The sequence below is a fragment of the Chamaea fasciata genome, unplaced genomic scaffold (genome assembly GCF_029207755.1).
Source record: "Chamaea fasciata isolate MVZ Bird 193981 ecotype frontalis unplaced genomic scaffold, bChaFas1.0.hap1 SCAF_12, whole genome shotgun sequence".
Taxonomy (NCBI): Eukaryota; Metazoa; Chordata; class Aves; order Passeriformes; family Sylviidae; genus Chamaea; species Chamaea fasciata.
In genome coordinates this window covers 22,393,900-22,421,854 of record NW_027094097.1, presented here as the reverse complement: position 1 = coordinate 22,421,854, position 27,955 = coordinate 22,393,900, and the positions used below count along the sequence as shown (strand labels likewise).

The following is a 27,955-nucleotide window of genomic DNA, read 5'->3' as shown; positions in this document are numbered from 1 at the left end:
GATATGAAATGAAACAATGAAAACAACCAGCAGAATCCTAATTAAATGCTCACTCCTGTGCTTACTGGGAAGTTCTTCTTACACCCACCCAAGGGAGAACACTTGGCTATTGGCAGAGAGGAGAAATTTTCAACACTCCAGCAATCACTCCTTAAACTTCCCATAGCCTGGATTTGAATCCAGCTAATTCAGGACCAGTGCTGTGCTTGGGACCAGCATTCCACAAAATATATCTGAAGCTGGTGAAGCACACAGCTGTTTCCCCAGCCCCATGAAATACATTATTTTGTACCAAAGCAGTTGTGCTGTGAGCTGCCACCAGCACAGCTCTGCTCCGCTGGCACAGGACACAGCTCCCAGCTCCAGAGGACTGGCACTGGCAGAGGCTGGGCCAAGCCCCTGCCTGGAAGCTGTCACTAACCCAGGGACAAAATTCACAGCCAACCTGCTCCTCCTGCTCACAGAGCTCACCCACACCCTGCTCCCACACAAACAGCTCCAGGAGGGCATCTCCCAGACAAATGCACAGCAGAAAGCAGTCTGGATTCATGTTTATTGAAGCCAGTAATTAAAGATGTCCTCGTTTTGCCAGCACTAGAAAGCAAGGTTCCACATGACTGCATACTGCACCTGGTTAAAGCCATACAACTGGACTAAGGTTTGTTTCATACATTTGCAGTCCTAATTGTAAGTTGGAAGAAAAACCAATAAACTTAGTATACAGGACAGTGAACTTTCATTTACAGCATGTATATTGTTAAGTTCACGATGTACAGAGCAGTCACTTTCAACGTAGTTAAATTAAATAAAATACGAAATTCTGTTCAGTTTAAACAGGTTCTTTTTTAAATGCCAATAAAAAAAGTGCAAACTTAAAATCAAGCAGCATAACCACAGCATTTTTATGGAGGGCCAATCTTTAAAGTTTTCTATTTGCTTCAAGTTGAATGCTTTCATCTTTTGTTTTCTTAGTTTAAACATGAACAGTAGATGCAGTCACTATAATGCATATAAATATAGGCATATAATAGTTTAAACAGTCTACCATACAAGTGTATCTGCAAATAAAATGAAGTTTCACTTGAAAATGTAAAGGCTGTTTGCATTTGGCCTTTGGTTCCAATGCTTGAAGACACCAGAATAACAACTGTGCAGCTCGCCAAAGCCAGCAGACTTTGGCACCCACAGGATGCTACATTACTTACTTACACCTCTTGTCAGTAAACTAGGAGCATTCACTTGCAATTAGAAACTGAAAATCTGTCCCTGTTTTGTCTTTCTGCAAAGCTGGTAAGTTTTCACACAGTAACAGTTTTGATCAGTTCTAGTATTTTCAACATTTTTATACATCTGGAAAATACTTCAATTGTAAGTTTTAGCCATATTGCTAGAAAAGTGCTTATCAGGTTAGATGACAAAAAAGGCAGTTTCAGACTGAGGTTTTCAAACGATGCCATTACAACCATACAGTTCAGTTTTCCTGTCCAATTTTTGATGGTTTAGTCTCCAATCTCACTTCTCAGTGTCAGGAGGACAGTGTGTAATTACTTCTGGTGTGGTAACTTGCAACTGGCACCCGTTACACCAGGAAGTGCATCCACATCAACATCAGCCAGCCACAGTCTTAGTCTAACTGTTATCTAGACAACAGTATAAATTCAGGTCATACCATTTCTTACAAAAAGTAAAAAAAAAGAAAAGAAAAATAAAGTATTTTCAACAACAAAAAAAACTGGCACAAGTAACATACTCGTTAATGTTTGTCGAAGAGGCAAGTAAATACTCTTAGCTTTCTAGATGTCTAGACAGACTCACACGAACAGCCTCTTGCTGTAACATAGGAGTTGAGGTTAACACCCAGCACTGTGTTAGTGGTCAGTCTAATTCTGTATATTTAAGTAACAATATATATTAGGGAAGTTATATCCAGACATCAGATTTAGTACAACAAGTTCATATCAATAAAAAGTAAACTCTGTATAATTCAAATTGTGGTTTTTCCCTTCAGCATTAAGAGCACAGAATATGCTTGATATTTTAAATTTCTGGTAGTGTGTCCACATAAAACAAGCATACCGTGTATAAAATCAAAGTGCCATTTCCGTAACCACCGCAGTTGTGTTTGTTTGTACAGAATGAGGGTTTATGTGACCATGGACAGGGCTCCCATAGAGCAACGGGGACAACCACAACCCATCTTTCCAAATGAAATGCTACATGAAAGAAAATACAAAACAACTTCTTCAGGATGTCCATTGTGTACACATTCATACTTTTTAGGTTACCTTCAGAATTGGAGTTGGCTGCACCTGCAGCAGATGTGATTGGAACTAGGGCCTAGAAAGTTTTTTTAAAAACCTCCATAGGTGTAAGGCAGGAAATCCATTTTAGCTTGGTAGCTAATATTTAGTTATAAAAGAAGTAAGAAAGAAAAATACTGAGAGTGTTCTGTAGCACATTTCATTTTGGGAAAATGATCCGTCACCCACCATTCTCCATAGGTCAGCCTCTTGGCATAAAAAAGGCAGAAGCTATCAGAAAACAGGATTTAAAATTAAATACAAATTGCCAAACTACTGTTTTTCAAATAAAACCAAACAGTGACTGTTTGTACTACAGTGCACAATAAGTTCAAGCACCTTCTAAAGACACATCACATACTGTGCCAGGCACTTGGAGCTAAACAAGTTTAGTTTCTCCCTTTGTCAGCTACACCAGAAAGGGCATCCACACTCTTAAGACTTCTTTAAAAACTAAAACAAGATTTATAACAAGAATAAATTCCCATGGTTCTTAGTGTTTGGCCTGGAATTCTCCAATGTAAAGTAGTCTTTTAAAAACAGTGACTATTTACCCCCTGTGAAACACAGGATTTGACAACATTGCTCCTCTCCAGTCAATCCAACATTCTGGTTTCTCGCTGTCCCAAATCCGTTTCCCCTTTTAGGGCTCCATTCCCCACCTCGGCTTCTTTCCCCCAGTTAATGCTGTTCCACCACCACCACTCCAAGAATATAATGCATTGCAAACATACAAGTAGCCAATTCCAGTAACTCTGAAAGAGGGTTTCAGTTCTCTTTCTTGCCTCATGTGCAGTCAGTAGTACTTTTAAGAGAATTCTCCATTTCGCTTCTCTGTGTTCTTCACAACAGGAAATGCAGCTGCACCTGCTTTACCTCCAAACCAAAAGAATTGCCCTATATAAACTCTAAATGGTTATCTTATACAGAGGGATTTTATATGCAAACTTCCTGAATGTGCACTTTTTACTGGGACAAGGCAATGATGTAGTAAGCTCATTTTCCCTGCCCGAGAAAACTGATAGCATCTGCCATAGCAGAAAATTCCTGGTCTTATCAGATCACTATACATAGTTATTTGGTCATTTACATCTGCATTGTTCTGCCCTATCAAGCCTCGTTCTCTGTTGGAGGAGAATTTGTTGTTACCATGGGGTCAGGCTTGCGAGTGATCCTGTCCAATTCCTCCTGAGCATTTGCCAAAACTGTCTTTTGTCCTGGAAAGAAGGAGGACACAAACCAATTGAGTTTCAATGAAATGTTTCAACCAAGAAGCATGAGTGTTCAATAAACCACTTTTAGATGACAATATATTATTTATTTCTCATTATTTTGCCACCTCCACAAGGCCAAAGAACCTGGCACAACGTACAGTATTTTTTGTGTAAAAACTGATACTCAGGTTTGATTCACTTTAAAAAGATGAAATGCTGAACTACACAGCAGCAAAAAAAACAAAGACAAAAAAAAAAAAACCCAAAACAAAAAAAAAAAACCCCACCACCACCAATGATATGTTTATAGCAACTAACATTTAAAAATAACCATATTTGGAATTTTCAGTAAAAATCCACTATACACAATTCTATTATTAGCATTGATAGCAAGAACTTTATTTAAACCCAACTTTTAAGCACAAGGTATGTAGGACACCTGCTAAAAAAAGAAATCCCATTTATTTGGTCGCATTTGTACTCACTGCATTTGAATATGAAATGACTAACAGGAAGAATGCTCATATCTGCAGCCAATGCTTCCCTTAAAAAAGGGACAGGAATTGCATATTCATGTAATATCTCCAAGCAGTCATTTCAAAGGACTTCTTCAATTGGAACCAGACACACTCAAGTATTTCATGGAAAGGCAGATCTTACATTTCTATATTAGACTCAAAACTTTTTAACAATTCCCTAACTGAACCATCAGCTTACTTCAGTGTTTCTGAAAATTATAAACCCACAGACAAATTCATCACCAAAATTGGAACAATGTATCCTAATGCATGGAGCATACAAGCATTTAAGATTAAAAAGCTGTATTTTTAGACAAAAAGTAGATTATATAACCATGTACAGCTTCCTTACACAGCCAAAGAATTTAACAAGCATCTGTTTTCCAGCTCAAATGTGTGTGAAATATTAGGTGGATTTTTTCCAGGGTACATGCTGAAAACATTAAGAAGGCAAGATTTGACTGTTAGAGATTCAAGTGGTTTTTTTCCAAAGTACAAAGACATAACCGAGTTAAAAGGTTACCTTTAATCACTAGGAAGGTTTCAGACCTAAGCACTAGTCACAAGCCACAGCACTGTACACAGCATCTACTCAAAGTAGGAGTATCTAAGCAAAACTTAGGAAATAGTACATTAATTAATGTACTGTAAAAGAACTTAAAATACAAAACGCTTCACATGTAGACTGACAGCACCTGGGAGTTAAAAAAGCCTGAACCCTAAAATAATAAAGGCCACACAAAATCCTCGCTTAAACAAGAGCAGATCCAAAAAAACACCGTGATTTTGGTTTTTATGCTGGATGAACTGTCTCCTTAGGGCTCCAAAATAACACCAAGCAGTGTCCTGCAAATACCTCATGTGGACAGGAAAAACTCTCCCAATGCAGGGGAACACATTCCCCTTAACCACCATGGGGAGCACCTTCCAAAGGTGAAGAGAAGAAATACAAGGAGCTGCTTTTAAGAAAATAAAGAGTTTCCCCTCAATTATGAATGAGAGTGACACTTGTTTTCAATTTCCCTAGAAATCTGTCAAGGAGTGATGGCCTCATTCAGTGAGATGTGTTCTGGACAATTACATGCCCCCAGTTCTGTACAATTAATTCCCCTTGCTAGATCAGAGTGAGACCAGGGAACCCGAGTTCTTTATCCTCTGTACAGGAATAGAGAGGGAAGGAAGCCTTAGAATTTGCAAGAATCTTCTGGTGAATATAAATGAAATAACTGTGTGACTATAAGAGTTAAGATGTAGAAAAATAAACCATCACGGAAATAACCAATTGAAGTTTTTTGAAATATCATGGTCAATATCATCCTCAAAGAGAGTCCAGAAACAAGGGCAAGCAGGAAGCACTGCACAGCAGCAAAAATGGACACGACACTACCCAGAGGAGATATTTCTCTCAGGTAAGAATTGTCACAGTAGAAACCAATCCATCAATGAGGCTGACCAGTATTGTTGAGACCCACAGTGTCGCTCTCAACCTCGGACAGAATCTCAACGTTTCAATCTCAGGCTATTCCTAGCTATGAGAAAAACAGATGGTCTCCTTAAAGCTAAATATTTTTGTCATCAACCTTCTGAAAACGTCAGGCTCTTTAAACAGTTTAGACATTTGAAATGCCTACAAAAATAATTTTAGCACATTTACTCGCACAGAGGGTGCTACTGGAAATAATGCTTTCTCCAGGATGTTCTGCTCAACTCTTCCACAAAGGAACAGGTCATCTCTTCTCTTTTCACCAGCACCAGGTACCTCACAAACCCAACAAGAGCTTTCCAGAGAGCAGCATGAGGAGCCCTTACCTTCTCAGCACAGTTTAATCCTACACTGGTTCATGTAAGGTGTGAGCACAGCAGGTGACAAGAACAGGCCCCTTCTCCTGTGAGTGAAAGCCAACTGTTCTGTTCCCAAAGTCAGGAACGGAACGGGAGCTGCCAACTTAATGCAGCCAAGAAAAGCCAACCTTGAGATTGTTCAGGAGAAGCACTTCTACCCAAGAAAGAGAACTGCAGGAGGCACTACAATCTGCAGAGCTGAGTACAAGATTCTAATCATTTGTGTTCAGGACAAGAATAAGCCAATGATGGGAACTAATGAAGAAACTAGTGGGGAAAACAGAGCTCAGCCTCTAGCAGGAGACTAGAAGAGAACTTGTCTAATTTAGTCTATCAAAATCAAGGCAGTTAAGGAAGGATGTATGATTGCTATCTCTACACATTTCAGGAGCAAAATTATCTATTCTAATTAGAAGTTAACGCTGACACAAGGAAAAAAAAGTCAAAAAAAGCTTGTTATCTTCAGAAAGTCCTGGAAAGGACAGAGTGTTCTACAAGACTGAAAGAGGAAAGAGTACAGCCCATTACAGACTAGTTTAGCAGTTTTTCCAGAAATTGCAGCTATGTTTTAGGTGCTTAAAACAGCCTACCAGCACAACAACCAACAGGGTCTGTCCCAACAAGTTCTGCCAAGCCACCCACATTTCTATGAAAGGATAACAGGTCCTGTGGAGAAGGGAGAAGTGGTTGAGATCACATCTCACATCACCTTCACAGAAATAAACTTCAAACAGAAAAAAAAAAAAAGTCTTGATATTTCAGAGAAAATGGATTTTAATTCATAAAATTACCCATTAGTTATCCATAGCACTGGTCAGCACTTTTATTCAGCTATCTACCCTGTCCAGCTGTTGAAGAGAGCAGATATGTAGGTAAGTGTGCCTGAAGAGACAACAAAGAATTCGGAAAGATAGGATTGGAGGGAAAAAGTTATTTACATAGATTACCGAAGTGGTGCATGATGATAGAATGGAAAACAATGATTAAACAAACACACAAACTTTTGAGACACTGAGGGAATTTGACACAGACAAGAAACCCTCCTACCAAGAGGCAGAAAATGTATTCAACTGCCTGAATTGTTATAAAAATTCCTGCTCAGTGTCACACAGATGAAAACAACCCCGTATCCCCCTGAGAGATGTGAACAGAACACATCTGTAGCACAGATCAGCTCACCCCTTCTCAGGGCAGGCAGAGAGCCTTGTCTGCCACACCCAGCTGTTTCTGAGCACAAAGCAAAGGGGGTGAGCAGAGTGCCAGGGGGACAGAACTGACACAGCCAAACAACATGGCCTGCACACAAACCTGTTCTTGCAGGCCACACACAAGTCACAGGCAAAGGGGAACAGCTTTCAAACCCAAACACTGCTGCAAACACAAAGGGGCTACACCGAGCTCCACTGCCACCCAAACAAGACCAAGAGCACTGAGATGCAGAAATACTGGGCAAGGTAACAAAATAACTGAGGAATTAAGTACTGGAATAGGCTTCCTGGAGAGATGACATTACAGCTTTTTTTTCTGAGTTTGTTTGCTTTTTAATCACTAGCCAGGTACTCCCTAACTGACTTTGCTTCAGATAAATGGCATGAATGAAATAACACCTGAAAATATTTCTATTTCTATAAGTATTACTTTGACCTTGTGGTGAGTAAAACATGAGGCTGTATTTGATGAAGCGGGGGACACCTTTCAGTGTTTAACTGAAGAGGGCATTACGGATTATGAAAGAATTAGTTCCATGTTTTTATAACATGGAAATGATATTATTAGGGAAATAATATATAATACAAATCCCTTTTGTTATTATCTTCATACTAAATAAATTTAATAAAGACAAAATAACAGAATTCATCACGCTGAAAGAACACACAAAAAACCCACACCTGACTTGCTCTAAGTCCAATCCTAGCATTTTTGAGCTTCCAGAACATGACATGCCATATATAAACCTTCCCAGTTGAAAAGAAATTAAAAAATACCCAAAGTCCAACTGCCTTGGCTCTCTGATTGACAGAACCATCAGTGTGGCTGGAAGCAGATATTTCTCATTTCCTGTTCGGAATGTCTGGGCCTTACCTTCCCCTCTCAGCACGAGGAACTCTGGGTTTGGCATCACTATTAACACCCACAAGATTGCACCAGCTTGGGATCAGAAGTAGTGTATCTATCCATAATTTAATAGTGAAAGAATTCTGGAAGGAAAGCTCCTGAACATTCAGTGTGATGGGAATGCCAGTATTGAACAGAAACAGTCAAAGAATCAAAGCAGTAAATTCCATCTGTCAGGTGGACAATGCATTTTGTACCACCGAAGTCTGGGTAGGTATCAACCACTCTGACAGGTTCCTTTCACTTTCACTGAACTGCTGCAGTATTTATTAGCAAGGATCTCCCACAGTGCAGTTACAGCACACACACAGAAAGCACCCATTTGTCAGTGTTATCAGCTGTGTTGGATTGCAATAAAATACTAAATAATTAATGAGTGAACAACTTCAAGCTATCACAAGCAGTAATTCATTTCAGCTTGAACTCTGGGGAGATTTCAATAGTTTCACTGCAAACTCCAGTCCAAACCTAAAAACTGCATCTCATTTCAACAGCAAAGCATCAAGAAAAGAAACAAATTAATTCTGAAGCTGAGGAAGAAATCAGCGCTTTCAGCATAGGATCAAGACTCAAATGTCACTGAAATCCCAGCAGTGCAACTTCACTCAAAGGATTAAGTTATATCAGGCTTAAGAGAAGCCCTGGAGTTGTGAAGTTGCAGTAGTTTAGTTCTTCTTTTAAAGACATTTTGGTACCGTCACCTGTCAAGGTCTGTCACTTTTCTGACCAGTGTGAGACACACCCATGGACCAAGAAGCCAAACAAACTATTAAAAACAAGCTGCAATAACAAGTCCAATACCTGATTTCTTGGCTGTACTTTGCACTCCTCCTGCACCAGGACTTCCAGGAGAGCCAGTCTTTTTGCTCAAGAGACTGTTAAAGAAACTAGCCAAGACACCTTCACTTGCAGCATTATCTAAAGGAAAACACAAATATAGATCACACAGAACACATAGAGCTGGTAAATCATAACTTATTTTCACATACATACAAACAAATCTCTTGCTAATCAAGGAAATAAACCTCAGCTCTGAGAAAGTCTGTCCTTGTTCAGTTTGAAGACCCCAGTAATTTGCATACTTTGGCATAGGCAGAGACGGCTGAATGCACATTCCTGCTTTTCTGGAATGATTGAGGGTAATGAAATTTTCATCTAAATATTTGAACGTTTTTAAGTTTTTAATACATGTAAAAGCCAAGAGCAAGATTATTAAGTATGGACATGAAAATCAAAGACTGATAAGCCCATTAACAACCTGCACAGATGTTCCAGTACAGCCTTTCATGCCACATTGCTTTTAACAAATCAAAACTTGGCAATTCAGCAATGAGACAGGATCCAGGGGGGCATTTTACCCCCTGGAAGTGAGGCATGGCCCTACAGTGCACAACAAAACACAACACTGGCCCTGCAGAGCTTCTTAATGCCCAGAGGGGAAAGAAGCCCCTCAATACCATGGAGCTGCATCTCAGGGAAAGATCTAATTTCCAAGTGACTCCATCTGCAACAGCAAATGACCTTCCAGAGAGGGTTTAGCGGAACAAGGTTCGCTGTGGATTCCAGAATAAGGGATATGAAGTATAAAACTGTTTGTAGTTTAGATCAGTCTCCACCCTAATAATCCAACTGATGCATAATAAATGTATTGAGGTGATTTAGGGAAATTAGAATGCATTTGACCTCTATCTGACTGCTTGGCAGTAACAGAACTCTATTCCAAGTCATATAAATGATCAGAAAAGAAAAAAAACCAACCCAAATTTATGTCATAAATGCATTTCTGTTATTAAATTAACTATAACATTAGTGAATAAATCCCCACATCTTTCTACAGAAGAGATTCACTTGAAGGGAAATAACATGATATAGAACAGTAAAATGCTCATTCATACTTTTAATATTTGGATCTGGTTTCTTAACTGATGTGATTGGTGAGGCACTGGGTACATTGGCGGGACCAGCTCTGCCTTGAGTTCTTGGGGATCCTGCAGGGCCTCTTGCAGGAGACTCCTTAAAAAGTCCAAATCATACAAATCAGAGAAGAACTTCACAGGATTAGTTACATTAAGCAAGTTTAACACCACATACTTTTTCAGCCCTTCTACTGGCACTATAGTGATGCACACTGGAGAAAGAAAAAAAACAAGCTCCCAAAACATCAGTTATTTTAGGGATGTGCCTCTACTACAGGAAAGGTTGAATCACTGCAGGAAATTTTCAGTTCAACAATCTGATGTTTCCACAGTGAATTTATAAGCAACATTTTAAAATATTGCCTCATTATTTATTTCCTTTCTGCAGTTTGGGGAGATTATGTAGGTTAGATTTAAATATAAAAAATGGATCTCTGCAGGTTAGAATCATTCCCTTTTCCCTTGAAGGAAACTAAACACCTCCTACTCTTTTCCTTGATCTACTTACTGATGCTCTTGTAGGCGTTGCTGGCTGTTTGGCAAGGAATGACTGCAAAAACAACATATTAAGCATATTAAATATATTTCAAAGAATACAGGGGAATAAAACAGTGAAGCTGAGTAACCATTAATTTTTTTTTCCTGATATTTACAGGATTCCTCTGATATTTCCATTCTTCCCCACTCTGCCTCTAGAGGACTGACTGCAAGGAGTAAATAAGCTTTGGGCCTTTGTCTCACACAGCCAGTCCAGAACTCAAAGCCACAACCACAGACACCCCAGTCTGCAACCTCCAGGACATTTATAATGACCTGGATAGGGAAGTGCTGTTATATTTTTTAAACTATAGAGTAATAAAGAAAACAACAAGTTACAGCACAGCCAAATTTGACACATTAAAGTCTTTCAAGCCTCCTGCTGTAAGGAAACTGCAATGCTCAGATGTTAGGTTTTAAAAGTATTTATATTTCACAGATACAACTCCGTGGTGAAATATAAAGTCTCTTCCTCTTCTCCTTTGACATGTAAATTCTTTCTGTTCTCAGCATATCTACCCTTCAACTTGCCAAGGTAAGTGACCATATTTCCTACTTGCATTTGTTAGAATAAGGCCTTACTTCACAAATACATCTGAATTTGTAAAGTTGAGAAACAGCTACCTGGTGATTTAAATGAGAAATGAAAAACTAAAGGCAATAACAAGGGAGAAATTGAAATGAAATCTTACATAGTATGGACTTATTTTCATTCTTCCATTCTTACCTGCTGCTTCATAAGAAATACTTGCTCATCTTCTGCTGCCAGCTCTTTATCATGGACTAACTGTTGAACAAAACATTTTGTTGTTATAGTAAAAACTGAAATTACTGTAACTGGTTTTTATGCTTTGATGATCAAAAGGGAAGAGAGAGAGGCAAATCATTAAGACTATTGCTCACTTTTTTTTAACTGTTCTTTCATGTTTAAAATAATGGTAACATTAAAGAAGTTGCCATTTAAAAATACTGCAAAATAAAAAAACATTGGAGCAGATGAACAGTGATGCCAGCCTGTGAGCACTGTCCTGTAGAGATGAGTGCCTGGTGAGTAGCCACATTCTCATAAAATCTGAATATTGATCTCATCAGCATCTCCTCAAAGACTTGAGATGACCTTGCTTTGCCTTCACTTGGCAACCTCAAAGCCATGTGAGTACAAATGGAAATGTCCTACAAAGAGAATTCTCCATTTTCTGGTTGTGTTTCTGCCCCATGCATGCAAAAATAGTAAATGTAAAATAGCTTTTCCTGGACTGCCTTTCATTCAATAAGGTGAATGGTTTCTGGGTTTGCTTGCAATATTTTAAATAACTAATGAATGAAAGCCTGATGTTTCATATATTTTGATTTTAAAAAAGTTCTATTTATATTTGGAGTTCTTCAATATTAATAGTCCTTAGCAGCCATTCAAGCAAAGTATTTTTGGAGGGGTACAGAAAGAAATAACCCTTTTTTACCTTTCTTACAGGAGGTTTTACAATGAAGTCCTCATATGCATCTTCTGGTTTTACTGTTGTGAAATTTTCATGTAAAATGGCAATTTTCTTCTCATTGTCCCAACCAGCAGGTCTGTGAAAAAAGAATAAAGCTTTGCCTTTTCTGCAACTTCTACAGAGACAATTCGTTTACTGCCCTCTACTTAAATGCGGCAATTTTCTTACAGATCAGCCCTATTTCTCAGCTAAATTCCAAGGATACAAAAACTGGAATGGTATAGTCTGAGTCAAGTCATATGCACTAAAGTTGGTGTTTAAATTTGGGATTCCACAAGACTTGCATACTAAGCTTTTGAACAACAAACCATTCCATTTATTTTTATATCAATGTTACATGCAGTGCAGTGCTCAATAAAAACCCCTCTGACACCATGCTGCTTGTCCCAGAGACTCACATAAAAACTGCATCCTTCTCTACCACTAAGGCAGGCGTGGTAAACTGGAAACCGTAGGTTTTATGTACAATGTACTTATACAACAGGTCAAGGTTCTTCTCCTCCTTAACTGATGTATAAATCAAGGCAGCCCCATCTGGGTTTCTAGTTAAGGAAAATCAGGTAAGATACAGTTTCTAGATTACAATAAGAATGTCAACACAGGAGTAATAGATGTACAGCTACTAAACTTAGCTTTGAGCAGTAGTTCGAGGCAAAACTAGAGACATAAAGTATGCAGGGCTGGAGGGGATATAACAGGGCAAGGCTCAGGGCACTTTTCTTTGACATACACAGAAGTTATCCATACTCCCAGGCTTACATGGAGAAAGTCAAAAACTTAATACACAGATGAGATCTCAGGCTTACATGGAAATTGCAAATTCTGAGGGGAAAACCAAGAAAGAACACTTCACAAAACGCAAGAACAATCCTTTGTAAAGGAACAAAAGGTCCAAGTCCCATGCATGAATTAAAAACTATAAAACATTTCAGGCATCTCTCAACGTTTTCAAAACCACAAATGCTACACATACCTACCTAAGGTTAGGTATGTGTAGCACATAACCTTACCAATAACTAAATACCAAGCAATCTTGGAGAGCAATTGCTTGGATTAATGTTATGTGCAATTCAACATGAAAACACCTCTTCTTGCTTCCGGATTAGAGGCAGACTCCTCAGAACAGAAAAGGATACACTGTAAGCAGAATCTGCGGATGTGTGACTGAATGAAGTCGAAGTGTTCTTCCCTGTAGTCGTGCTCCTTCTCCAGGACACTCACTGCATCACACTGGGAGAGGCAGGAAAACAAACCAGAAAAACCCAGGCATTTAAATCCAGCACATCTTAAAACACCTTCCTTAATCTTACACCCTCCCATCACATTTACTTTGAGTCTCTGGTTCTAAAATAGCACCAATAAACCAAATGCTAAAGTAATTAACATATAATTGATAAAAAAATATTACTATTCCATAAAAGTCAAAAATGATGTTGGTGGCAGAAGCTCACTTGTAAAACAACTCCCTCCACTGTTAATCCAGAATTGGTTTTGCATGTCTGTAGAAAGCATGCCTTTAACAGAGAAGTAATGAAACCCTAGCATAGCAGCAAAGAGAAGCAGAGCCTCACTTTTGTGCACACCACGAGCACGGGAATGCCCAGGTTGTGAGTCAGCACGTTGTCTCCGAGGGGCAGGGAAACATGTTCATCCTCCTGGCCAGAGGGGCCTCTCCTCTGTGGTGATCCTTGGTAGCCTTCTTCAGGTTCTACATACTCCTGAAACTCCTTGATAACTATTAAAAGAGAGAGATTCTTAGGCTACAACAAAGGAACTAGTTCATTTTAAACCCTAATTAATCTATAACTAACTAGAAATCTCAAGGGCTTCTTGTTGGTTTTTTTTTTATTTTTATACTACTTGAGAACGGAATGCAAATTAACTCCTTGTTGCCCTTTCCAACACCACAACACTCCTCCATCAAAATTTATAGGAAGCTAAATCAAGTGGGATCTGGAGCCATTATAAATAATCACAATTATCTGCAAGAGCTATAGTGTGTACAAATGCATATTCCTAAATGTTTTATTATAGGGCAGTTGACAACAGAAAACATAAATGTGGTGTAGCAACACAGCCTATACGCAGCACTTTGTACTTATTGTGGAAGAAAGCATGGTGAAAAAGTAAATGTACACAGGAAACACCAACCTGAAACAGCCACTTTTTCTTACAAACCGTTTCTTTATTTCCTATTACTCTACATTTCTGATGCAGGCATCCAATACCAGAAACATAAAACCTACCTGCATAAGCACAAACTCAAGGGCATCTGCAGGCTACCTGAAGAGACTCAGTTGTATTCTGGAAAACTACAGTGGGGTCCAGAGGAAACTCGGTGCCTTTTATGTTTCCAGTATTTTAATTTTATGGCAACAGTGAGTGTTCCTATATCCTGAATACAATCCAATACTGAAGCACCTAAGGAACAGTATTAAGGCCATTTTGGAAATGCACTGTGATGCCACACATGCTTTATCAAATCTGGGCTGTAATCTACACTTTAATATCTTTTATTCAAGACCAAAGCCACAGAACAGCCAAATCTGGATGTGGCTGCTCCAGGCACACACTGCCCTGAGGCCCAGGGCTCTCCTCCTCACTCAGCCATGAGGAACCCTCACAGAACGAGCCAAGCAAACTCCATGATCTACCCCCACAAAGGCTCCTTTATTTTAGAAACAGTGGGAGCAGAGTGACTGCAGGGACAGTGAGGAAAACTCCTCAGAAAAGCCACCAGTCTCCAGCCCAGCCACACAGAGAGGCTGCTCAGAACACGCTCCGTGTGCCAGGGAAGGGACTGCAATGCACTGCAGGCCTGAGCTTTAGGAAGTGGTAAAACCTCCGGGAAGTTTCTTATACCAACCTTGCAAAAAGAAGTCATGGTACCTTTTCAGAACAGGAACCATTCCTGCAATGGTATGGGTGTGTGGGAGGAAGAACAAATCAGAAAAGTCTTCTGTCTAAAGCTGCACAATCTACAGTGTTTAGCTGAAACATAAAATTGCTTGATTCTTGTGGAAAAGAAGAGAGCTCTATTCCAGAGAAAAGCCTAAAACCCCCAAACTAAATATAGACCATAAGACTTCCAATCACCAATTCAATATACGTCAGGGTGCAAGGAAATACAAATGAAAATGAAATGCAGTTGCTTTTAACACGGCGAGGCAGTGCCTTCTTGTGGAGAGGAAACAGCAGCGCTCCAAAGGATGCTTCCTCCAAGACTGTTTCTTAGTCAGTCAGAGCAAATTAAAATTCCTCACCAAAAGCATTTAACTAGAAAAGGACTTTTCTGAAGTACCTCTTTATTAGCTTTCCTATTACTATTGAGGCCAAGTGTATTAGTGCAGTTTCAAGAACACCATCTGCATCTCCCACAATGGTTCACATGAGCCTCTCTGACTTACAATCACACAGAAAAGACTATTTGACAATACAGGTCTCAATTCACCACAGCATTACAATCAAACAAGATTCCTTTCCTGGGTTTTGTTCATATCAAAGCAAAAATAATTTTTCTTTACTGAGATACTTGGGAGCGTAAACCCCTTCAAATTTGGGGAAAAGGCCTCTCCCGAAAAGGAGACAACATGAGAAAGCACAAGATGCTCTAAGAATTTCAGAAATGTAAATAAGAGCAAATGCAATGTGGGAATTTCAGAAGTCTGATGGCTTCAGCCTCACGAATTTCTGCTGAATGGGAATGAGGGGCACAATCCCAGAGAGCCACAACTCTCAGCTCCCCTTTCCCCTGGAGTCAGCAGGACCCAGCAGAAGCACCACAGCCACACCTCACACACGGAGGGAGAGAAGCCTTTCAGCCTTTCGTGTGGAGCTGAGCTCTGTGTGGATTCCCAGGGATGCACCTGGCCTGGCATTAACCCCTGCCAGACACGGAGCAGTGGGAGGACACAGCACTGGGGCAAACAGGGGCAGCTCTCAACAAACGACTGCCCGAGTTACAGCAGCAACCAGGCAGAGCAAGAACCTCTGACTACAGCACCCTGAGCACACAGACACCACTTGAACTCAGGAACAAGTGCGAGTGCCTGTCAGCAACAGGCTCTTAAACACTGCTCCAGGCTCCCACTCAGCCCCCATTCCCTTCAAAATCTAGTCCTGTTTAATCCAAGTGAACCTGGACTCCACGCACTGTCAGATGCCCCGATGAACGAACTGCACTCTCACAAGGTAATAAAGCAGCTCACTGAGGTTAAAACATTTCTTTGACACGCAGCAATTTCATACTTTTTCTTACCTCCCACAGCTATGTCTCATTTGCACTCCACTCTCAGGCTTTTAATGGATATGAAGTATCCATATTTAATGGATATAAAGTTGTGCGCCCAAACAGCTCATAAAATCTTTTATTTTTCCTTTTTTCCTAGTGAGCTATGAATATTATCTCCTCCACACAGTTCTAATTGAGGAATCATCTTCTATATGGTATGGAAAACAACTCCTTTCTTTATTAAGAAGTAGCGAAAATGACTTTGGTTTAAGGTTTTTCAACAGCAAATACCCCTAAGATGAAGCACATAAAACAGGAAGCCAGAAAAACAACAGGTCCTCTGGAAATCTGTAATATTCTGCCACCCATCACTAAGGCTGAATACTCAGAATGGCCTATTTTGTTTAAAGAATTCTCACCAGGTGATGATGTGCCATTAAAATCACACCCCCACTACAGAGAGCTGATTTATCGACCAAACTTGTGGCTCTTTGCACTGAACACAGCAAATCAAAGTGAGGTTCCAGCAAACTGGTTTGTTGCTGTAGCTCACACAGCAGGCAAGGTAACCACCAAAAACTGCTGCATCACCCAGGACATGCATTGACTGAAGGCACCACCGAGACAGCAATCCACAATTATTATTAGGTTTGGTTGTTCCAGCAACAGTAACATGCTCAGGCTTGGAGTGTTCTTTAACTGCGGTGTGGAAATGCAGGCAAATGCTACAACTTAATGGATAAATCCCAAAGGTCCTGAAGAGCAGAATGAGAAAAATAAAGAATATTTTTCTGAGACAATCATTCCGTATTTACACTCTTTAAAGTTTCACAATCACTTTTAGCTTTTTTGTGCCCTACCTTTATTGATCATTAAAAATTTTAGTCTTGTGAAAATAATTCCTAGACAAAAGATACCTGGATAAACTATTTTTTTTAAAATCTTTTGGCTTACAAATCTTTCAGCTCTGTGTCAGACCAACAAACCAAAAAGGCAGACAATCTGAAACTAATTCAACTTAAATGGGACAGTACACAATTTGCAAAAACATGTTATTGTGTTTCAATTCTTTTGCTTCAAACACCCCAGAGATCAACGGTGCAATTGCTGTTTTACCAGTACACCTCCTTTCTGCAGTTCTTGAATTCCTGACAGCCACCTTATCTGCTCGGTTGTCTTAAATATGGGGGTAACATTCACATCTTTCCTGAAATAATTATTCAAATATGTGTTATTTAAATCATGATTTATCACAATTAAGCCTGAATTAAATGGGCACAGTTGGCCATTATGTACCTGACTTCACATTAGCCAAGCTCTTAGCAAGGAACCCCCAGAGCAGCTCAGTGATGGGAGTGAGTGCAAGCAGGCCCTGCTCTGGCTACATTCCCAAAAAGGCAGCCTGTTGCTTCCATGTGTGTCCTGCTGCCCATTCTGGAAGCTCTTTAACTCCAAAGGGAAGTTTCTCACCCACCCAGGCAAGTCAGAATCTGGAGCAGCAAACACAGGAGCAAAGACTGGGTGCAGAAAGGCCTCCCAAGCCCCACCAGCTGAGACAAGCAGTCCAAAGTCCAACTGCACTGGCAAGGGTGAGCTAACAAAGGCATCTCTGGAAATTCTTAGGACCTTAGCAATGGAGAAGGAACAGCCTTGCAGCACTACCAATGGATGCCAGTGGGACAGGACTGGGAAGTGTTTCCCCAGGGCCCCTGGTGCTGAGTGTGACAGCCAGGGAAAGCACTGTGGACATTAAGCTTGAGATGGAGGAGCAGGAGTAAGGGCATATTCTGCAGGTGAAGTCAGGAAACACATCCATCCACCCAGTGGTCTTATGCTGCACGGGCACATTAAATTCAGCACATCCCATCACTCTGCACTCCATTTCTATGTTTCAGCTGCCCTCATGTACACTTTATTATCCTGCTTTTTACATATTTGGGCTGTTGCAACCCAGTGACTTCATTTCCTAAGCGGCAGCCTACCCCAGGGGGCACAGGCAGCAGGATTTCAGAAAGCAGAGCTTTGCTGTGTAGCTTTAGGATGGGCAGCAGGCCCAAAGCACTCACCAGGCACGTGTGCTCTGCCCTGCCCAGTGCATTACCCTGACACAGTTACAGGGGGCCTTTCCTCAGCACTGGCTGCTCAGAGAATTACAGGCCATGGTGGCCAAAGCTCTGAGCACAGAGCTGGCCCTAGGGACAGTCTGCAAGAAGCCAGAGATGTGTCCAAGTGACACGAGGAGGTGGGAATTTGAAGACATCAGAGCCCTGTGTGCCACAGCTGAGTCAGGGGATGGCACTGGAGCCAGGCACAGGGGAACTCAGCCCCTCTCCAATCTCCTCTTCCCTTGACTCCACGAGAGCTCAGAACAAACCAGGAGTTTGTATGATACTTTAATTTAGAAGATACCACTACTGGAAAGCCTTCTAAGTTCCTCAGACAGGGCACTCGAGCTTTTCCACAGCTCCTTCACAGAATGCACTCTGAAGGGAAGGCTGAAAAGCTTCTCTTTTGAAAAGGAAAATTTAGATGTACAAAATCACCCTTTATTTGGATTGCCATAGCATTTGCTGTGTCTCAGAAACGTGCAGATTGGGTTAGCTGTTGATACTAGAACTGCATTTCCCATTCCCGAAAAATCTCTGACACACACAAAATCCCCCAATCATTTTCCCCTAAAAAACTCTCATATTTTACTTTTTGCTTAAATGTAACCTGCTGATCAAACCTGGGTGGCTTCTATAATTAGGTTTAAACTCCAGCTGGTATGCTGTAGGCACTAGTCTTCTGGGAACATAATATTTAACATTCAGAAAGGATTATCAGCTGTACAAATACACCTGAGTGCTCACAGGTCAAACAGATCACACCAATCCCTAAAGGTAGCTCAGGAAACTACCAGATCATATTTGCAAGGATTCCAGACTCCAGCACAGAGAGCCACCAGCCTGGAACAAAAGTAGCAACCACAAAGAATCAGTCTGAATCTACTTCATCTGAAAGGACTGGAAGTTGCTAAGGTCTTTTCCACAACAGGAATTTATTTTGGAGTAATTCAATATGAAAACAGAAAAAAAATCTCAAGAAACATTCAACATTGCTTTAGGAATGCAGCTGCAGGATCCAATATTGCAACAATGACTGCCTGCCAGTGCAAAGATTCTTTCCTGCCATGGATATGCCAGGAAAGAAGGTTAATTTATACAACATTCCTAAAGTCACAGGGTAGGAATGGCTGTAGTGAGACACAATTAGCGGCACCAGGTTCACAGCCTGAGCCACCAGAAAAACAAGGGCAGAGAGACCTTCTGTAAGACAAGCACAGTATGGGAACGGGACCTGGCTGAGATACCACAGCAAAGCAGACAGCTCACTTCACCACTGAATTTTGTCACAGTCTTTTAAAAAGTGAATCTGTCATTTTATTGAGTTATTTTTTTAAATTGCCCTTTTTAAAAATCAAATCAAAATCTCATTATTGCCCAGGATCTAGACCAATAATTCACCTGATGTTTTGTCAGCACAGCAAAACTGGAGAAGAGTTGTTTTAAAGCCTATATGAATTAAAGTTGCAATCACAACTTAACAGTAATTTCTATTCAACCCATTCTCAAAACACTGATCCAAAGAAATCCATCAAAAGTTGTGAGAGCTAATTTAAAAACCAACAGCAGTGTATGGATGCACAGACTTACACTTCTGCTCCATGTGCCTCATCTCTTCTGGAGGAATTTTCATCTTATCAATGTGTTCTTGCAAGACACTGGCCCATTTCTGTAAAGATTCCATAACAGTCCAAGGTCTAGACATATCTGCAACAAAGACCACGATGGTGTCTTGCAGGGATTCAGCAGAAACTGCAAACTTCAGCAGCCCTTTGTGGTACAAGTCTCCATCCAGGATCCAGACATTGCAGCGAGTGTGATCTGAAAGGAAAAGGCACAGTTGGAAACCAGCAGATGCCAGGGTTTGCTTTGCCAGGCTGGGAGTGAGCAGGTGAGAGCATCAGCGCTCAGTGGAAGGAGCAGGCCTAGCTACCAGCACACTTTACCTGCTTGTTTATGAGACAGGTTCCTGTAAATATGTATTAGCCTATTTTAGTCAGAAATGCCTTCATTTCTGGGTTCAGAACACTTTCCTTTAAAAAAAGAATTTCTGTTCTTGAGCTTTTACTCAGGACAGCTGTCAGGACAGTTTTTAATGGCTGCACAACAGTCCTGCATTAGACACATGCACACTGAAGCCAGAACACAGGGGATGTGTAAATGCAGGCCCAAAAGGGTGGCCCTGCCCCAGCCCAGCAGGGTCTGAATGCTGCCCTGGTGTCTCCCAGACACATAAGCTGGATTCACACACTCAAGACACCTCCCAGCAGAAATAAGCTGCAAACAAGATACCAGCAATAAGCAGCTTAAGTTTCTAGCACAGGAGTGGGAGAAGCAAATACAGGATGAACTTCCCACCTTAAAACAAGGTTGTGCCACCTGCTCTTAACTCACTCCTGACAGAATGAGCACTGGAGAAATGACCTGGTAATGCAGCTCCTGTGTTTCTCCCACAAGTGCTTTGAGAGTGGCTGGATACTTAGTTGGAATCCAAGGCAGAGTAGAGAGGGATCAGCTGAGTCATACAGCTGGCATTTTACCCCAAAACTGAACTCTTAGCAACAGTATAAGAACTGAAAAAGGAGTTTCCTCCAGAAACGATGTATCAGGTACCATGAACAGTCAATTCAGAAAGCCAGAGAGCGCAAGAGAACAATAACATTATCCTCTGAACTTCCTGCTGAAGAAGAGCAGCTCCACTGTTTCTATCTTCTAGACTCTTCCTAGTACTTCCCCTTTTCCCTATTTTACTACAGCTATCCAGAGGGAAGAGCGAGTCTCTCTTGCACTACATACACAATATGTAACTTCTGAAACACAGAGCTCTGCAAACCAGCCACTGCAAAACCCAGATTTTCAAAGCAGCTACTGAGCTTCATAATTACCTTACTGTACTTCCGTGTCCTGAATCTTTCAGCTTCGTAAAATAAATCCAGTTGCTATGGCTATCATAACTTTATTCTAGGAAGGAATCCAGCCCTCCTGACTTCAGAAAAAGGCAAAAGCTTGGCTAAGAAATCTGGAAGTAGGAAAGATGACAGATATATACATCCTACCTGTTTAATCAGGACTTGGACAAAATCACTGAGCAGGCCAGTTTCAGACAGCTCATCGAGGTGCTGTATGTGGGCAGTCTACGTTTAGCATTTGCTATAATTCTGTTGGGCTGTCCTAAGACATTCCTACATCAGCACCACACAAACAGGCCAACAGCCACGCTGTGACCTTACAGCTCCTCTCACTGCCACCTGCGCCCCTCGATTCACTCTCCAGACATCAGTGAGGGTAAGCCCTGTGGAGTTCAGAAATGTACCTGTGCCCACCCAGCACTGTTCCCCTCCACCACACCAATCACTGGCATCACAGGGACACCACAGCACCGGAGGTCTGAATCTAAAGCTCCCAAACACCTCTGAAGACAGAGGGGAGGTCTAGGAAAAGCCTGGAAAAACAGAGAGCAAGGTAGGACACAATGTGAACACATTTATATGTCTGCTATTGCACAACAGTAAATGAAACATCTGTGCAGGACTCTCTGCATTCTAGAAACATCCCGTGTACATGCCCTAAAGCAGCAGCTTCCCAGTAAATAAAAACCCCGTGAGCTTTCTATGAGCTAAAGGTTATTAATAGACTTTTAAGGGACTGTGTGTATGTACAACTGTCTCCTTGGAGCATGAATGGGAGTTTTGAAAACCTAATGCAAATCTATCCATAGTTTATGCAAGTTTACAGCTCTCCTCAGCACTGATGGATTCCCTTGTGGGGAATACTCTGCAGAAAAAACTTTCACACCTTGTCAAGTAACAAAAAATAATAATATACAAATTCACTGCTTGCAAGTCATGTTTTAAAGCCAATATCTAAGGTTAAAATTATTTTGTTTGCTATGCACCTTTGCTCCCCTAAAGGATTTAATTTTTCCTTAACATGTGGAATGCAGACTGGAACTAGAATACAGGTGGAACTAGAATGCAGCAGGAACTACCACTCAAAATCAATCTGCTAGGAAGCCTGAAAGCCTTGCACTCACACTAAAATGCACTTTAGCACAAAAATGTAACATTGTATGAAAAGGAAAGGTTTTGCTCCTTTCTAACAGGAGAGAGGAATATCTTGTGATTTACATTTGCTAAAACATAAAACACACTTAAAAATACAGCACTGGGAGCTCACAATTTGGCAAGGACTTGATGGTAAATTCAGCTTTGTCAGCACCACACCAAGATCCTACTTAGTCACGAATGAAAACCGGGCCCTTCTTACTGGCCACGACACAACACACAAAAACAGAGCAAACAATTACCAGATCCTGGTGAAAAAGCAGGGGCTACTTGTTACAGGCTATTACTAAAGCTGCTAAAATCACATCTCTAAATCCTGTCAATATTTTATTACCCCTTTAGTCCTGAAAAAATCTGCCAGCTTTGATGAATTGTATTGCACATGGTTGATTCTGTGAACTGCAACGACATCTGCATCTATTCAAAAGATATCAGTGGCAATTAGATATCCCTTGCTCAAGCTGTGAAGAGAAGCAAAAAAAGAGAAAATTTTTAAGAGAACCACTTAAAATATGTTGACAAAAAAAAAAAGACAACTTTCCCATTAGAAACCACTGCAGCAGCAAGACTTGGCTCAATCTGGAACAACCAGTTCAGCTGGAATATGCATATGATATGGCTGAGGCCAGTCCAAACCTGAGGCAAAACCCAAGACTGCTTGATTTTGTTACAAGTAAGAATGCAACCCCTGCACACTGGGCACAGCCGAGGTGCATCTGCAGTCTGGGCAGGGCAGAAATGTCCCTGTGGTGCTTGTGGCTCCAGCTGACACACACAGCACAGAGCAGGCCATGCAGTCTGGCTCCCTGTTCTGCTCTACATCCCCGCTGTAACTTTGCCCTAGCCCTGCAAGGGCCTCTGAAAGCTACTCTGAAAACACAGATCCTTTAGGAAAATTATGCACAGCTTCTCTTCCACCTCCAACAAATTCAGATTCTCAGTCCTCAAAAGCAGATTAACCAGCAGAGACAAAAAACATCTATTCATCATAAAGACAGGCAAAAAATTGAAACTTGCCACACTCCCTGAGAAATTCCACTAATGGAGGACTCTGGGGCCTGAGCTCCAAGATCAGTTAATATTCCAAGCTAAGTTTGCAGGCAGTGCTATAAATGCTTTCATTGAGAGGAACTATGGCAATGACACCATATGCAGGAGCAGCCATATGCTCCAAGGATAATGTAGCTGGGGATTTAGGAGAATCCTCTCTCTCACAGGATTGCTTCTCAGGTCTCTCAAACCTCTTCTTGAGCAAATGCCTTGGCCTAGGCAGCATTTGGGATCGTGATAAAATGTATCTTTAAAATAAAAAGATATATTTTCCCTAGGAAAGAGACTTTTCAGACAGGGATTCAGCAGCAGACAGAGCCTAAGTGACTCTGAGCCCTGGGGACCAAAGGCCACATGTCACACTGAGCAATGACACCGGGACACAGCACCATGTGCATCCAGCTGCCAAGAAGCCAGCAGGGGACAGGGACAACCACACAGTCCATGGGCACCTCTGTGAGCCAGAGAGGGCCTGCAAGGCAGAGATGTTTCCTGGACATTTGTGAAACTTTCCTACAAACTGAGAAGAACAATTTAATTGCTGAGCTGATCTTTAGGAGGAAAGTAACTGAAAACTAAGACTGCAACCAGCAATCCAGAAAAATGGATGGATTTGCTTTAGATGTAGGAGCAATCAGGTTTAAACATCTCTTGAAGAGGAAGGGGGAGGTGAGATCATGACATCACCGATATTCCTTATAATTTCCAAGGGGAAGTAGGAAATAGATAACGAATGACTCAGCACTACGAGGAAAATATGTCTCCCGGACAGAGTAAACTTTTCTGAAAAACAGAGGAAATAAATCTTCTATCACCTGGAAGCTGAGATCATGTCACTCCACTGCAGAGTTTCAGTTACAAGTGTTGATCTGGCACCCCTGGAAATCCTTGTGATCTGGTCTGGGCTACGCTGGAGTCTAATAAAAAGCAGAGACCCTCAGAACCACTCATCTGCTCCTGAGCTCTTGAATGCCTACCCTGAGCTTCTTTCATGGCTTCCAGAATTGCGGGTCAATTATAAACCCTTTGTTCCCAATCTGTATATGAGCATACATCCATCTGAAATACGCAGGGAGTTTAAAAACCAAACCCAAACCTGTCCTAGAGAACAAAGAGCGTTATCTCTGCCTGCTGGGAGGTCCTGACCCACATTGCTATTTATTTTGCTTGTGGATGACACTAATGAGACAAAAAGGAAAAAGGCATGTATTATTAGCTCCTAACACACCCATTAGAGGATGCATGAAGACATGAATTGGCCAGCTGAGCCCGTAGTCAGTCAAAAAGATCTCTTTTCCCTGCTGGTGCTGCCTGAGTTCTTATGACAGGCCTTTCCAAGTCACTTCAAATACTTATCACTTTCAGTCACTCAGGAATAGCCCCAAAATATTTCCAGCATAAGGATATACTTGAAGTTTGATAGATAACACCAGGAAAAATAGCACAGCAAATATTTTTCTCCTTGTAATAGCATCCCCTTTGAAGCTGCAAGAAGCCCGATGACACAGGCTGTCTCAGCCCTCCTAATCACAGGAGCTTTTTTGCCCATGAAGTGCTTATGCAGAACTAAAGCAGATTGTGCATGGTGGAAAAGCACTTACATCCAGAACCTGAGGAAGCCATGAATGGCTCAGCACTTAAAATTACAGCCCAAAAGATTTTTAGGAACTGCAAGGAGGCCCCTGGAAGACACGGCAATGTACTCATCCTTTCATTGTGCCTAACTTAGTATCCAAAGGCAGCTTCCTGCCACGTGAGTGCAGGCCCAATCTCCATAACAACCAGTCACATATGGCACTTAATCACTCCTGCAAGCTTTCAGTGCATCTCCAGCTTCAAAATACCATTATCGGATCTTCCCAGTCTGCTTGTTCCCAGGAACAGGGATGAACCACCACCACTGCTTCTCTCTTCTGAGCTCTGAAGGAAGTCATGAATAGGAAGACTTACACTGCCCATTTTTAAAGACAAACCAACCCAAGGAAGTCTAGCAGCTTGGCCAAAATGAGATAAGCAGAGGCAGATTTAGGAGCAAAGATAACGAACTCACTCCCCATCTCTTCCTGACCCCAAACCTCCCAAAAATATGAGTAATCTGATCATAAAAACTGCTTTTAAATGGTCTCTTGGCATAATGTCCCTCCATACAGCAGAGACAAGCAATCAGCAGCAGCAACAAAAAGACAAGGGGCAAAGAGACCAGCTCCAACTTGAGAAAAGGAAACGCTAATTCTGACTTTAAGTTCTGCTCTTCACTCAGTCAACTAAAGCAAAACATCTGTCACAGCTAACCAAAATTCCACACACAGCCCCTATGAGAAACCCCAAATCCCCGTGCCCAGAAATCCACGCTGAGCATGAAATTCTCATGGATGTATCCCTCCCTTTCTCTAGTCACAAAGTAGCCACAGCTACACCCCCTGCAGCTGCTACAAAGTCAACAGCAAGCAAAGGGATCTCCCCCAGCAGTGAAGGGATCCCCAGAGCCGCCCTGCCCCCGGCACTGGTCAGGCTGTCAGAGGGGCAGGAGGGAGAAGGGACACTGACAGTGAAACCTTTCCCCCCACAGGAATGGACACAGCTCCCAAATTCCCAGCACCACGCAGAGCCAGCTACTGGGGCGTAGCCCAGAACACACTCATCAAACCACAATTATTAAAATAGCATGTCAGCTACTTAATTAAAGAGATTGCATTTGAAACGAACTTACCATCTCTGTCTTCGTCATGAATGTTCAGATACAAGTATTCCAGTCCTCTTCCTTTCTTGCCATGCTCTGCTCCCTGTATTTTAGCCATAAGTGTGGTTTTGCCTGAACCATCATCACCTGCCAGTAAGTTTGTAGAGGAAAAAAAGACACCTTCAGAATTACATTTGACTTCATAGAAAAGATTTTTCACAACTTGCTTAATTAATGAGAAGCATCCTTGTACACTTCTGAATCACAGATATTTGCTGTTCTCTTTCAAGCATTTCAGCTAAATCCCATGGCTTATCCCAGAACAATAAGAATGAAGAACTATTTCATTCTCTATTATTACTTAAAAGAAGCTACAAATCTAACAGTGGAAATCAAAGAGAAAGTAGATCTAAAAAGGACGAAGACCACAGATCAAATTACATAACCCAGTTGCGATCCATGTGTCAGTTTCCTCCAATCGGTGTTTGAAATACACTTTGTTTCTACAAATAAAAAAGCAACAAACCAACACCCAACTGGTTGCAAGCGTTACTTACCAAAAACAAGAATATTCTTGCCCGATGGCAATTTAGATCTGGACCGCGTAGAGACTTCGCTGAGGATGGAGGACCTGGGGAAGCAGCAGAGCGGCCGCGTTATCCCGTCTGTGACAGCACCATGAGCTCAGCACATCCGCACCCACAGCCCAGCACATGCGGGCTCTGTACGAACAGGGCTGTCACCGCCAAAGGCCGACTGCACTCTGAACCATCACAAGCATCCCACCTTCTAGAGAAGAGCTTTTATGATTTCTAAACCACAGGCAGGAACATTTAAAGTTCTCCTTGTAAGAGGCCACAATACTGCAGAACATTACTTTTTAACTAACTCTTATCACAATCGATTGCTGTATTCGATATACGTTTTTTTTGCCACCATAAGTATTTTTAAAAAACCCTCGTTAGAAATAAAAGCCGAAAAAACCACGAGATCGCCTTGGCCGGAGCCGGCCGCGCGGATATCCTGCAGAGCCGCGGTCCCGGGGCCCCTCCCGCGCTCCCCGCCTGCGGCCGCGGGGCTCCGGTCACGCACGCCCGGGTCGCCCAGCGCTGCCCCCCGGCCCCGCCGCCGCCCGCGGGGCCCGAGCGCGGCCCCGACCCGGCCGAGGGGCCGCGCTCCGTTCCAGCCCGGCGGAACCCGGGCTCGCCTCGCCGTGCGAGCCCCGAGCGGCCGCGGGCGCTCACCAGAGGTTCTGCCCCTCGTCCTCCTCGCCGGGCAGCTCGGCCCCGCCGGGCCCGTCCGGCCCCAGCAGCTTCTTCTCCGCCAGCACCGGCGCCATCTTGGAGCCGCCGCCACAAAGAGTGACCTCACCGGGCCGCGAGGACCCCGCCCCGCCCCGCCCGCCCGCCCGCGCGCGCCGCCGGCCCCGCCGGCCCCGCCGGCCCCGCCGGGCCCTCCGCCCCGCCGGGCCCTCCGCCCCGCGGCCGCCCCGCCGGCCCCGCCGGCCCCGCCGGGCCCTCCGCCCCGCGATCAGGCGGTGCCCGGGCAGCCCCGGCCGCGGCCCGCCCCGCGCGCCGGCCTGGGCCCGCCAGCGCCCCCTGCTGCCCGCGGGAGGGCACCCGCCCGGGTACCGCCCGCCGCACCCCGGCACCGCTCATACCGCCCGCCGCACCCCCGGCACCGCTCATACCGCCCGCCGCACCCCGGCACCGCTCATACCGCCCGCCGCACCCCCGGCACCGCTCATACCGCCCGCCGCACCCCGGCACCGCTCATACCGCCCGCCGCACCCCGGCACCGCTCATACCGCCCGCCGCATCCCCGGCACCGCTCATACCGCCCGCCGCATCCCCGGCACCCGCTCAGGCACCTCCGGCTGCATCCCCG

At 42.7% G+C, this 27,955-nt stretch overlaps 1 protein-coding gene across 1 annotated transcript; it reads right to left on the bottom strand.

Annotated features, from left to right (window-relative positions):
* Positions 1-535: 535 nt before the first annotated feature.
* Positions 536-27,426, bottom strand: DYNC1LI2 (dynein cytoplasmic 1 light intermediate chain 2). The gene is made up of 13 exons (XM_066194971.1): positions 27,313-27,426; positions 26,626-26,699; positions 26,099-26,215; positions 19,865-20,095; positions 13,510-13,673; positions 13,075-13,168; positions 12,337-12,472; positions 11,903-12,014; positions 11,170-11,229; positions 10,414-10,455; positions 9,885-10,002; positions 8,791-8,907; positions 536-3,517 (listed from the first exon to the last, which is right to left on the bottom strand). The coding sequence occupies exons 1-13, from the start codon at positions 27,405-27,407 to the stop codon at positions 3,411-3,413; spliced, it is 1,467 nt and encodes a 488-aa protein (XP_066051068.1). The 5' UTR covers positions 27,408-27,426; the 3' UTR covers positions 536-3,410.
* Positions 27,427-27,955: the final 529 nt, after the last annotated feature.

Coding starts and splice junctions, on each gene's coding strand:
- DYNC1LI2 (XM_066194971.1), bottom strand. CDS start 27,407: ATGGCGCCGGTGCTGGCGGAGAAGAAGCTGCTGGGGCCGGACGGGCCC. Junction 20,096..26,098: donor TCATGACGAAGACAGAGATG/GTAAGTTCGTTT, acceptor TTTTCCTTTCAG/ATCACACTCGCTGCAATGTC. Junction 10,003..10,413: donor CAACGCCTACAAGAGCATCA/GTAAGTAGATCA, acceptor GGACTTTTTAAG/GAGTCTCCTGCAAGAGGCCC.